Source organism: Poecilia formosa, unplaced genomic scaffold, assembly GCF_000485575.1.
Source record: "Poecilia formosa unplaced genomic scaffold, Poecilia_formosa-5.1.2 Scaffold138, whole genome shotgun sequence".
NCBI classification, from domain to species: Eukaryota; Metazoa; Chordata; class Actinopteri; order Cyprinodontiformes; family Poeciliidae; genus Poecilia; species Poecilia formosa.
The window spans coordinates 920,065-932,613 of NW_006800077.1; the positions used below are offsets into that span (position 1 = coordinate 920,065).

Below are 12,549 nucleotides of genomic sequence, written 5' to 3' on the forward strand. Positions count from 1 at the left end.
TTCTATCTAACAGAAAGTGCAGCGAGCCATAAAGTTATGTAAGTGAGAAGCAGAGTCCACCGGGACGAGGCTGCACGGTGGAAGCCCTCAACCATCTATTTTCAAATGAATACATTAAGGTGAGAACAAAGCCCGTATTGACCGTCGTACTTTTATTCGATTGGTTGTGCCAGTTCCTTCATCTCTGACACAGACAGTTAAAAGCTGCCCTGGAAACAGATGCAAACCTGCGCTTCAGTTTTAATTCAGCAGATATCATCACGCACTGATAATGAGATATTTATATCAGCTGTTTTTGTTATCTAATGCTCCCTGTGAGGTCAATGAGAACCCTCCCAGTTGTAAATGAGCGTTTGGTGACCAAGGCCTGCTGGGGTTTTGTTAATACTGGAAATGAATTAGCAGGGAAAAGGGAATCATCTTGACAGATTTCAAGACTGACAACGACAGTGTTTCCCAAATGTCTACACATGCATACTTTAAACTTTGACAAATCATTTCAGAACTTTTTCCACATATCCTTTGACATATCCTGCACAATTTAACAGAAAACCTGTTGACAATGTCTGATAACAGCAAAGAAGCTGCAAGAATAAAATAAACAAAACAACTGCTGACCGTGTTCTTCATGTGACGACGGTCCACTCGATTCTTCATACATCTGGACAAAGGAGTCTCATTGCAAGAAAGACTTTTCTTTCTACACAAAAACACCCTACATCCTTGGTAGGTTTACAAAACATTTCAGATGATGGATTAAACAGAGTTTTATGTCACTTTCAAGGTGTTGTAAAAAAACAACAATTACCCCCTTTACAGATTCTCATCTTTTCCAAAGTCATTTGCTGAAATGTGAATTTCCCTCTGGGGTTAATAAAGTATATTCTTTCATTTTCAAATTATGATTTCATTCAAGCAACCAACTTCAATTTGCTGTTCATACATGAAAACCTCCCAATGTTGCTGAATAAAAAATTTCTGCAAAGCATAGTGGATTCAAAATTCCTCAGTGGTCGTGTTAAAGTCTCGCTGCCAATTATCTCAAACTGTTGCCACTTAAGGTTGCACAACCAGCTTTTAAGTTTAGGGTGCAAGTATTTTTTCACGTTGCTCGCATGACACAGTCAATTAATAAATTAAAAACTGCTTTTTGTATTTTATTATCATGTGACAGTGATAGTGATCGTGGGGTGTTTAACTGAAGCAGAGATTCAATGCAAAAGTTATGTTTTTTTATAAAGTTAGGATAATATATATGAAATCAGAAAAATATTGATTACCAGGCATAACAGCAAAACTAATACTGCATATTGATATCGGTCCAGATTTTCACATCAGTGCGTCCTTAGATTTTAATTATATGGATTAGAGTAAACACAAATACAAAGTGTACTTTTCAGATTTTAATTTGCACAAATCCAAACTGTTTTGTTTTCCTCCCACAGTGTGGTAAAGCAGAAAGCACATGATGAGTCTTTCTCCTAGCTTCAATACGTTCAAAGATCCATTACTGACTACCTTTTAGCCTAAGTTTCTGTTTTTGCACTGAAAAATTGAAATTTGCTCTTGTTTAATGTGATGTAAAAGTAGCCATTCAGTCTGCCAGCAGAACAGCCATCATTCATCTAGAAACAAAACTAAAACGGGACCATAACCCAACTTGTCCCCTTAACAGCCGTTTCTGTTTCCCAAAAAACGCCCACGTCACTAAAAAGTAATGAGCTCGCATGACACAGTCATGAATCATCAACTCCAGAGCAGATGGTCCGAGGTGAGCAGCAGCCTGTTGTTGTGCAGGCTGCAGAGACCCACGCCAGGGAGGAGCTCTGATGCAGCATCATTAACAACATGATTGCCACACCAACCCATTCACCTGTCACACACTGTTTCTCCTTCACAGTCTGCTGAAGTGCACAAAATGCAGATTTTACTGAATGCTCCACAGAGAGAAAACCGGCCTAAAGCAAAAGAACAAGGAGAACAAGGCAGATTGCACTGAAATAGGTCACTGTTTGAAAGAAAAGAGCTTCCAGACCTGAAGGAGATTTGACGACCTGTGAAGGTTTAGCTTTAAAACCACATTAAATATGGCTCAGATGTTACTAAGACAACAAGTCTGTTGGACTTTCAGACTGTTAGAGGTCAGTGGTTTTGCGTCTGATCCATTCTGGAATATTTTTTTTATTATTATTGAGTCATAGAGTGCTGATTTCTGAGATCTTTCAGGCTGTCATAAACCATTTAATGTATTGAAATTCATTATTTCTGCAACACATTCTTCAACTGCACACTGATAATGAGCGCTAAAGAAATGTGTGATACTACCCTCTAGTGGTCAGAAACCACACTTACATTAAACGCTGAGCTTCAGTTTGTGTGTTTAAAAAAGTTTAACTGTATTTTTTCAGTCTTTACCATAGTGTCTTATTTTCATTCTCCAAAAATGTAATCTTTTGTAAAGCACATATTTCTTAAGAAGAAAAGAAAGTTGGGTCAAGAACCAAAGGAGATAGAATTTCCCATTACTACAGTAAATTGGATATTTTAATGCAAGTCCTCCATGAATAATCCTAATTCTGGATGTGACACTTAGCACTAGAATTACCTGCTAGTCCAGGCGAGCAAACCTCTGAATTTAAGATATTTGAAGATCAATTATACTCTTTTGCCAATCTGGCCGAAGTGATTGGTCCAAAACACAAGCAGAACTTTATGGTTTAATCCAATGGCACTTCATACTCAGTAACAGTCTGCATCATTTCTCCATCTCCATCATCGACATATGTTACCTTCACTTCTTATTCCAGTACACAAACATAGACCGAAACAGTCCAAGTTTACGAAAAGGAATAACAATGGTCAAAACAAATTAAACTGTGCACATTGGTTATGTAACCAGGCTAAAACAGGAGCTGATGCCTGAATTCAAAGTTTTCCTTTTTCAAATGCTAGATCAGGTCTGTTTAGTGGAGAAAGAGCACAACCAGTGTTTACACTTAAAATAGAGGAGGAAGAAGTGCCAAAAGTCATACACAGAACAACTTTGATGTCCCTGTTATGAGTAAATAGAGCGAACTGTCAAAGAGGCCTGGCAAAGGAAAAATCTGAACCACGTTAACAAACAAACTACAATTTCGTTTGTATCCTGCAATCCTAAGCCAAAGGCTCAATAAAAGGAGGTAAATTGGAAAGATTTGAAGACTGTATCCTCTTGCCTGGCCTGAGAATACAGGCCTTAACCTTCATTGCCTTAACCAGTTGACAAAACTACTGACAGAGTAAGAACAGGTCACAGGTCACCGTGTGATAAAATGTGAGACCAGCTGTCTGTGAAAGCAGGTTGAAGATGAGCAGAGGTCGATTTACTGAGAATCAGAAGTTCTGCTGTGTATAAAGTCCTAATGGATAAAAACATTAGAGTTCGGCTGAAAGACATCCTGTGCTGGAACACTGTGCTTACTCTTTGGGTCTTACTGATTCTTTTGGGCCGAGATGCAATCTGGAGCCGTCCAGAACTACCACACTTTCTATTTCTGGTGGAGAACTCACTGAATCCACTCCCCTCACTGGAACTGTTCTGTTTCAGCGCAGAGATACAAAACAACGCTTTCAGTTCAGGCCAGAAAAATTCATATCCCTGGAAGACAATGGATTAAAGCGACCTTTTAATTCTAGCAACACTTCCGACTGGGAGTAATGGTGATGTGGTGTAGCGGCCCAGTCAGAGTCCCGACTTCAACCTGATGGATTTTCTGTGGAGCAAGCAAAAGATTACGATGCTTCATATTTATTTTCTTTCACTGATTATTGAGAAGGGTTTAATAATTTTGGCCACACCATTTTTGAAAGTGGTATATAAAGTAGCTTTTTTTTTGTCTAAACTAAGAGTCCTACGTTGTTTTGGTATCTATTCAGAGATGTCTGACTCAGGTCCAAGCAGAAACAATCATTTTGGTTAAAAAAGTTAAAAAAAATACTTTGAATTCCAAATCTAAATCTGCCTTGGATTCGTATAACTGTATATACGAATAAAAATATAATCCAGTACACAGTGCAGGCCTAATCATAACTTATACACATTTTACAAAAAGGCAGAAAGCAGACCAAATAACTCCATAATTCATAACTCCAGTCTGGTGCGGGCCTGGACTGGGGGAGGAAAGCTAAGCTTCCTCTGGGAGTTTACATGAATCCAAGACAAATAGGTGAACCTATTAGGAGGAAACACAGGAGATCAACTCCCAAAATTCACGGCTGTCTTATGGAAAAACTGCAACTAAAAAGCACAGCTTTGTTTATGCACATCATGGGTTGTTTTAGTCAGTGGATTATGGAGCCCAATGAACACTTTTGACCACACAGACCAAACAGAAACATGTTGTTCAAAGTGTTTAAACACTTATTAGGCTCACACTGTACCTTAGGGAGTTGAGGACACACAGCCAACAAGGATTACGGCTTACCGCGCTGAAGAATTGACGTTTGTTTAGTAGCAGTTGTCTGACTGGTCTCTGCTCCAGTCCACGCTGTGTTGTTGGATCAAGTCAGTTCTGTAACATGCAAACCAAATAAAACTGCAGGTTTAGATGAAAACAAGGAAGAAAATGTTCTCCAGTTAAGAGAATGCATACTGAGGATTGTACGAGGAAGAATGGGAGCTGAAAACTCACCATTTATTTTAAGAATGTCAGAGTGTAAGCAAAGAAGCACAAAATGAGTTCTCCAATAAGTGATTAAGTGCTACAAGTTTGGAATAAATGCTTCATAGTGGTGATGTAATTTGGAAAAACAATTTAATGTATTTTCCTGCCACAAACCAGCATGATTCAGATCATGTATCTGAATGACTAAACCACATACTGGAGAGCTACAGCTCAGTGAGACTGGAAGAGTGGCCAGTCTTTCCTCTGCCTACATCCCCCAGAATGCTGTGTGGTTCTGGATAGTAGTTCAGTGAATATTAATTTTAATTAACCCAAAGCTTTAGTTTTAGGCCTTAGAAGTTTTGGGTATGTTGAAATATGCTTAAGTTTTTTTTTTTATTGTGTTCCTAAATGGCATTTTCCCAACGAATAGGGGGAAACACAGCAAATGTAAAAAATCCTATTTTGCAATTTGATATTGAATGTAGCACCACCATTGCATTAGTGGAAAGCATTTTTACAAATCATACTTATATTAACATTATACAAACACCAACAGTTTCTAATGTTTAAGATTAAAAACACAGGATCAATGCAGGTTCACAGCTTCTGTTGCGATGGTAGTTTTGGCTTCACATATTCAGAAAATCATATTAAAATCTGTTAAAGTGAAAACTACTGAAGCCAAATGATTGGAACAAAGTAGAGTTTGATTTCTACAAAATATTACTTCTACAAAATAAAACTAGAATTTAAGCCGCCTCTACATTAAAAGTGAAATCCCCTCGCCAGAATGACGTTAGGCCAGGGTTGACATGGGTGTAAAAAATGTTTGAGGAAAGAAATGGCTGCACTTAGGAAGGAAACGGCAAAACATCCGATTAACGCACAGACTAAATTTGAAATAAAATATACAACATGCCTAATTGTATGTAGAACAAACCTAGGTTTTACATCTATGAATTATTGACATTTTGTTATAAATAATTGTGGCACATATGACTATTGTAATTGTGTGTGTGTGCTGGCTACTTTCATTTTAGTCTCATGAATAGAAAACTGCACATCTTGAAGCCCAAAAGGTGAAACTCTACAAACTCTCTCTTTCTTGGCCGGTCTTCCCCTCAAACAACCTTTTCCTCAGCCAACTTATAAAGCCAAATGCTGAGGGAATATTTTTTTGGAGTTCCCCAAGAGTTCCAGCAACAATTAGTGTAGTGAGGAACCAGTCAGCAAAAAACACAGGGGTGATGTAACAAACAGACGCTTTGGCCATGTTTTTTCAGACTGGTGGTCCAAGTTAGCGGTTACACAAGCTCTCCCACTGACGGCAACTCTGCAACAAGAACAAATACAGCATCTTCTTTGCAATCCAGCTATAATTAATAGATGTTTTTTAGTTTTAGACCCAATGTGGGGCTCAAAGCCAAACCTCATGTTTCTGTGCAACAAGGTCGAAGGACATAAGCTCCAAAGTCCGAGCAGCAAAAGGAAGAATCATCAGCTTTCAACTGCAACAAGATCCATTTTCATTTTTCTTTAATTAAATATCTTTTTAATAAAGTAAAGCAAAAAAGTATTTACACATTTTCAATTAAACTGTAATCAATGGGTTGGATAATTACAAGCACCTTCTGCCAGCTGAGAGAAAAATATAAATACAGGGAAAAACTGAAGCTTCATTTCAGAGGAGAGGGGTTACATTAGCATCTTTTCTTTGAAAAAAAACAACAAACAAAAAAAAAAACAGGAAAAACTAGCCATCTTGTATTTACAGAGCTCTCCTGAAATTCCACTCATGGAAGCAACAAAAGGCCTTAGAATTTGCAGTTAAACTTTTTTTTTTCTTAAAAGTCCTATTTCAAAGTGATTTTGTTTTCTCTGTAAGCTTTATTCAAGTTTTATCTGATATTTTGCTTTTTAAAATCCGATGACAAGCTCTGCAGGGGGTTGCAGCTGCAAACCGGCTCTTTCTCAGTCCATAGTTTTGTTTCTGAAGCGAAGGAAACGAGCCAGGCGGCTGCATCGGCAGGTCGGGATGCAGGTTCAGCGGGTCATTGCAGGAAGCATCGTCATTCTCCCGCCACCAGAGGCGCAATAGAGTCCATTGAATCTTTCCTCAATGATACTGTCCGTGTCAAGCCTAATGTTCAGAACAGTCGCTCATGTCTGAAATGTGCCAGACGTCCCTCGCCGCTTCTCTTTGTAGTTTTGTTATTTTATTATAAAAAAAAAAAAAGAAAAAAAAGAAACACTCGATTCACTCAGCCAACACTGGAAATAGCAAAAAGCTACTCATCTACATAAGCCCACCATGCAGATCGGATGCACCGAGTGGCTGTGGCCGGCCTACATGATAAAAGATGAATTCATCAAAAATATAGATGGGATCAACATTTCGCCTTTCTCTTTAAATGCTTATTAGGCAAATACGATTTGAATAGTGTTGCTGTGTTGAGGAAAAAGCCATTCGCAAACAAAGTCAAACATCACTGCAGCATCTTCAACAGCTTGTAACAATCATCTCTTATATATCTTCTCTATTTAATCCTGCAGTTTTCTTATCAGAAAAAAAAGACATTCTGTTGCTGGGGTAATTACAAGAACCCTCCCCACCAAAAAATAAAAGAACAAAATAAAATGACCGAATTGTTCGATCCATAATACAATCTCTCCCATTTGAAGAATTTTTTTCTCTTTTTTTCGGTTTACGCAGAAGGTTTTGCCCCATCAGGCGCTTCTGAATCGTCCACAAAACGTTCCCCGCCTTTCCAAGGAGCCTCTCCAGGTTCCCTGAAGCGCTCTTAGCTGTTATCGGATTCGTCCTCCGCTTCCCGGAGCCACGTGAAGAAGGCAGTGACAGACTTGAGGGCCACGCCCTTGCCCTGCTGCTCGGCGGGGTCTTTACTAGACTCCCACTTGTAGAAGGCTTCCTCTTTGATCACGTCCTCGTCGTAAAGGGTGTCGAAAAACATCCGAAGCAAATCTGACGGAGGGTAGACATAAAAAGTTGTCAGAACCAAAAGTGTTGGAAGTTCAACTTTACATTTAGAACTGGGAACAAATATTGGATGCAAAAACATTCATGGCCTTGAACTTTTTAGCATTTAGTCAGAAGACAACCACAAATTTATGTGAAGTCAAGTCATGCATAAATGATGTAGAAGTAAAGAAATATAAATCAAGAGTCACAAAACTGGTTAACTCTTGATAAGCTGCAGAAATCCACAGTTCAGGTGATGAGGAGGATTAGGCATTTACTCCATAAATCTGGTAAACAGAAAACTGCTCATCCTCACTCTGAATGGTGATGTTAGTGTCTTGCTTAGAGGGCAGAGTTGATGGAAAAACCTGAATCCACTGAAGAATCTATGACAAGACTTGTTCTAAGATGCTTTCAAATGAACTTGAGCTGTTTTGCAAATGACAGGGATCCAAGTTTTGACTCGGGGTGATACAAAATACAAAGTTTCGTCACCCGTTTTATATTTTTATTTATGAAAACAAAAAAAGAGTCTATTTTCCATTCTACTCCACAATTTAGCACCATTTTATAAGTCCTTATAAAATCTACTGAGGTTTGTGGCTGAAATGACACACAATGTTGAAAAATGAAAGGGGTAGGAAGGCTTTTGCAGGAATAAGTGGTAATGAAAGATCCTTTGAGAAGCTTACTGGCAGGCTGCTCCATCTGCACCATCAGGGCCTGCAGGCCGTAGAGAGCCTGCAGCTCCCTCTGCTCGTCCTTCAGGTACCTCTGCAGCAGCTTGGCCCTCAGCTTGATTACTTCACCGTCCACTTTGTATGGATTCTCACCTGGAGGGGAAACAAGCCCGGGGGTTGGCTTAGTGGGAATTAAACTCATTGGCCTGTGTAGAATAGTTCAGTACTCACAGATAATGGCTGACTGACAGACGCAGGTCATCAGTGTCCGGACAAACATGCTAGATGACATTTGTTGCTCATCTAGGTTGGCCTACAAAGAGAAATAAATATTCATCCACAGATGAACCAAAGTGGTGTAAATGTCTGCATATTTTCATAGAATAACTCTGCTGACGTAAAATAAAGAAACATGTTAAAAAAACTAAAGTGGAAAATGAATATTTTGGTGGCCCTTCAGGATCAGGGCTATTTTCTCTACAGCATATTAAAACGTGGCAGCATTTCCACTACTGTCTTTAAAAATAAACCAGAGAAGACTAGAACTGAAACCAAGATGATGCTGGACACAAACCTCGATCCAGTCAAAGATCCTCTCATTGTCCGCTTTGTCCTGAAGCAGTCTGTCCAATTGCTTGGTCAGCTCTGCTGAGCTCATCTCCTTCCTGCTCTTCTCCGACTCTTCGCCCAGAGTGAACTCAACGTTCTGCAGAAAGAGGAACGTTACAGTCAGCATGCGCTGTCAGGGTTACAGAGGAGTTCACTTCATGACTCCATTAGATCGCAGTGGAAACACAAACATTAGTCACATAAAATGGTGGAGTTAATAACTCAATGTTTACTTATACTACCATGAAGTTAAGAGCTAAGACTTACACAGAAATAACCAATTATCTATTTATATAACCTGATAAAATCCTCAGATCTTATAAATTATTCAGTTACTTTATTATTGAAGCAGTGAACAACACAGCTATTCAGGAAAAAATAAAATAAAATCGCAAAAGACCATACAAACAGTTCATGGCTACATGCTAACAAGAAATGCACCATTTAGGTTTTTATCAGTTGATATCGATTTTCTCTGAAGTCTGATGATGATGTAGTGATCAGACTAACCTTCTCTGTCACAAACTTGTTGACGTCCACGTCTTCAGGCAGGAAGTCTGTCCACCGAAGGCCAGCTTCTCTCCACATGGTGCCAGCCTTTTTATGGCTCTGGTGAAATCAAGATGCACATGTTTTTTTGAAGTGTAATTAAAGATTTCACCAGGACTATCCTTCATAGCTACCACACTGACACCAGTTTATGGTGCTCAATCACCCGTTGTAGTTTAGTTTGACCACTGTGTGTTTTTATAGCTCGTACTTCAGAAGGCGAATATGTAGCTCTTACCATTTCTTTGCAAAGTAAAGTGAGGATGTGGACCAGCAGGTCTCCAGCTTTGGCCATTGGGATCAAAGGCTTAGAGATCTCCCTGCAGGGGTCAGCAGAACATTAAAAACGTAGTAAAATACAACAAAAAAAGTCCCAAAGGTTATCAAAAATAAATAAATAAGAGCAGTTCTTACCTGAACAGTTCTCCCATAGGAATGCCTCCCTCATGAAGCATGGGAGTGATCAGTTCTGCCAGGTAGAGAAAGATGTGGGGGATGTCTATTGCCATGTCTTCAGCGACCTCCAGAATCTCCTGAAACCTGGAGGCATGAAACACATCACATTGTAATATGAGTTTATTTAATCGGAAAAGAATAAAGCTAAACATTCTAGAACAAGGATGAACTAAGTAAAAGTGAAATTTCACAATAATCTCTTAAACAACTTTGGATTCTGAGAAAATAGACCAGCTAATGATTTAGTCAGATCACTTGCAGGAACCAGCCTATGGAAGAAACTAAGACAAACAAGTCTTGGGTCTTTCAGTTTTGTGGACATCTGTTTTTCAATTTTAGGCTTTCAGTAAAGCTGTCACTGTGTTAGCTTCAACTCTCAGTGCATCTCTAATCGACAGAATAAAGCACCATGTTGTGGACCTCAGGTGATCCTTTGCATCTGTTTTATCTGCAAATTTAAAAAATCTAACCGAAATAACTTTTACTGCTAAGCTTCTTCATACGGACCCTTTATAGTACTGCTGTGTTGGGAGGATGCCGGTCTTAATTAGCTGGTGCAGCAGCTGGCCCATGTGCTCTCTGGCAATGGTGCTGCGCTCCAGAGTGGACTCCAGTCCTTGCCGTACGAACACAAACAGCAGCTCAGCGCTGTTCATCTCCCGCACACACTGCAGGGCTTCCTGTTGGGACACCCATGCAAAGAGCTGATAAGGACATGTTTATTTTTCTTACAGCATTTCTAAAATGTAACAGAAATTAAATTGGAAATATTAAAAGATACAAATGAAGGAATCCAGTTTATAAAACAAATGTGTGCTGTGTTGCAGTACCTTCATGTCGTTGATGTGGAGGTACTCCTCTATGATGGCTGTCGACTTCTTTTCTATCTCGGCAACGGTCAGTGCAGGCTTCGCAGGGGTCTGCTGAGGTGGCGGAGTGGCAGCTGCCTGCCGCTTCACTGTTTATGTACAGAACAGACGCATAAATAACCAAAATACTGAATACCGACTTCAATGGCAGAATATCACGGCTTTCTCTCTCACTCTCCACCACATCGTCACCTTGCTCTTTGCTCCTGGCTCGCTCGCCACTGCTTTGGTCTTGCTCTTCGGTCACACTCGCCACTCGGCGGACCGGATCAGTTGAGCTGCGCTGCTCTCTTTCCCGGCTTCGTTCCTCCTTCTCCCGGCTGAAGCTCCGCTTGGTGACCTGTATCCGGTTTCGGTCATCTCTTCGCTCATCCCTTCTGTCGAAGCGATCGCCACCTCGATCGGAGCGATCAGAGCGGTCGAAGCGGTCGCTGCGCTCTCGACTCGAGCTGTTTCTGTCCGGATTACAGTAAGAGAAAAATGATACAAACCGCTCAGTTTTACACTGCTCTTGTTATTGAAGTATGAACTAAATACTTAGGTAGCAGGAACTGTTGCTCACCTCTGAGGAACTCTTCTGTCCAACTCTTGTGATGAGGATGAAGACTGCTGCAATGCAGAAAACCTATTCAGAGTGCTGGTGGCTGGACGGTTTCCAGATTCTGAACCTGGTGATAAAGTGGACATGAGACAAGAATTCACTTTAAACTTGAAAGTACCTCAGATCACTAGATGTTGATGTCCTTTTTATAATAAACATACCAGAATCTGAAGGTTTGGCACTGGTGCCACCACTGCTGCCCTTCCCCCAGCTGCCCCAGGTGCCCTTACCACCGGGGGCGAGCAGCTGATTGTTGAAGTCAAGAACAGGAGTCTGAAAATAAGGGAGCCGATTGTTAAATAAACTATACTTGTGGAGCTGCATAAACTTTACAGAGCTTAGACTTACCTTAGTGATTTTACTAAGGCGAGAGGTGTCGATCGGTCGGTTCTTGGAGATGGGGACTGTGTTCCAGCCCTCATCCTGAGGCGGAGCTCCCCGGCCCGGGGTGTGAGGGCCACCTCGGCCTCCTGAACCTCTTTCCCCCATTCTGCCTCCTTGGCCTCCTCCACCAGACTCCTTCTTGGAGATGAGAGCCTGTTGCACCTTCATGTGCTCCCGGTGTTCCTCCATCTCAGCCTCTTTGTGGATCTGGTCGATGGTCTTAGGGCCCTGGTCGCCTCTCCGGGGTACCCAGTTGTTCTGAAAGTACAATACAAAGTATTCATAATTTCATGTCCAAGCTTAAACAACAGAAAAGAAGGCTTTGATGTACTCAAATCAGCTTCTATGTAATTTATTAAATTTATGTAAAGAAATATAGCAAATGTTTTTAGAGAAAATGACCCAAATCTTGTTCTTATAATAAAATTGTTCAATCAAGCCCTAAAGTATTTAAAATTAAAGGCCTTTTATTTAATCCAGACATGCAAAATATTTTTTTAAGTTTTGGGTCCACAATAGATAACATCCCTCTTCAAAAAAACAACAACAAACAAACAAACAAAATCCGACTAGTTTACTTGCTTAAATTTTTATTTGGTCTGTGAGAACTTTCGACTCGTCGATTTTGGCCAACGTGAAAGTTTGGACACTCATACTCTGGAGCTTTTTCATGCTTAAATTACTACGTTTTCTGTCGCTCTTCACTAAAAAACACAACCCATATCATATCTTAACACGACAGTTTGAATGTTTTTACATTTTTGTTGGCCATTCC

General features: G+C 40.1%; 1 protein-coding gene across 10 annotated transcripts in view; it reads right to left on the minus strand.

Annotated features, from left to right (window-relative positions):
- Positions 1 to 6,479: 6,479 nt before the first annotated feature.
- The window catches only part of eif4g1b (eukaryotic translation initiation factor 4 gamma, 1b), a 34,919-nt gene continuing 28,849 nt past the window's right edge, over positions 6,480 to 12,549 (minus strand). For 9 of the 10 annotated variants that reach the window (XM_016676651.1, XM_016676652.1, XM_016676653.1 and 6 more), the window contains 13 exons: positions 11,739 to 12,032; positions 11,552 to 11,663; positions 11,352 to 11,457; positions 10,982 to 11,244; positions 10,751 to 10,878; positions 10,428 to 10,600; positions 9,879 to 10,004; positions 9,703 to 9,784; positions 9,426 to 9,524; positions 8,881 to 9,012; positions 8,538 to 8,619; positions 8,319 to 8,459; positions 6,480 to 7,629 (listed from right to left, as the gene is read on the minus strand). In XM_016676651.1, coding sequence (XP_016532137.1) covers positions 7,448 to 7,629; positions 8,319 to 8,459; positions 8,538 to 8,619; positions 8,881 to 9,012; positions 9,426 to 9,524; positions 9,703 to 9,784; positions 9,879 to 10,004; positions 10,428 to 10,600; positions 10,751 to 10,878; positions 10,982 to 11,244; positions 11,352 to 11,457; positions 11,552 to 11,663; positions 11,739 to 12,032 — 1,920 coding nt within the window. In that variant the 3' untranslated portion in view covers positions 6,480 to 7,447. The remainder of the gene's footprint in view (positions 7,630 to 8,318; positions 8,460 to 8,537; positions 8,620 to 8,880; positions 9,013 to 9,425; positions 9,525 to 9,702; positions 9,785 to 9,878; positions 10,005 to 10,427; positions 10,601 to 10,750; positions 10,879 to 10,981; positions 11,245 to 11,351; positions 11,458 to 11,551; positions 11,664 to 11,738; positions 12,033 to 12,549) is intronic. The other variant, XM_016676654.1, reaches the window with a different exon arrangement.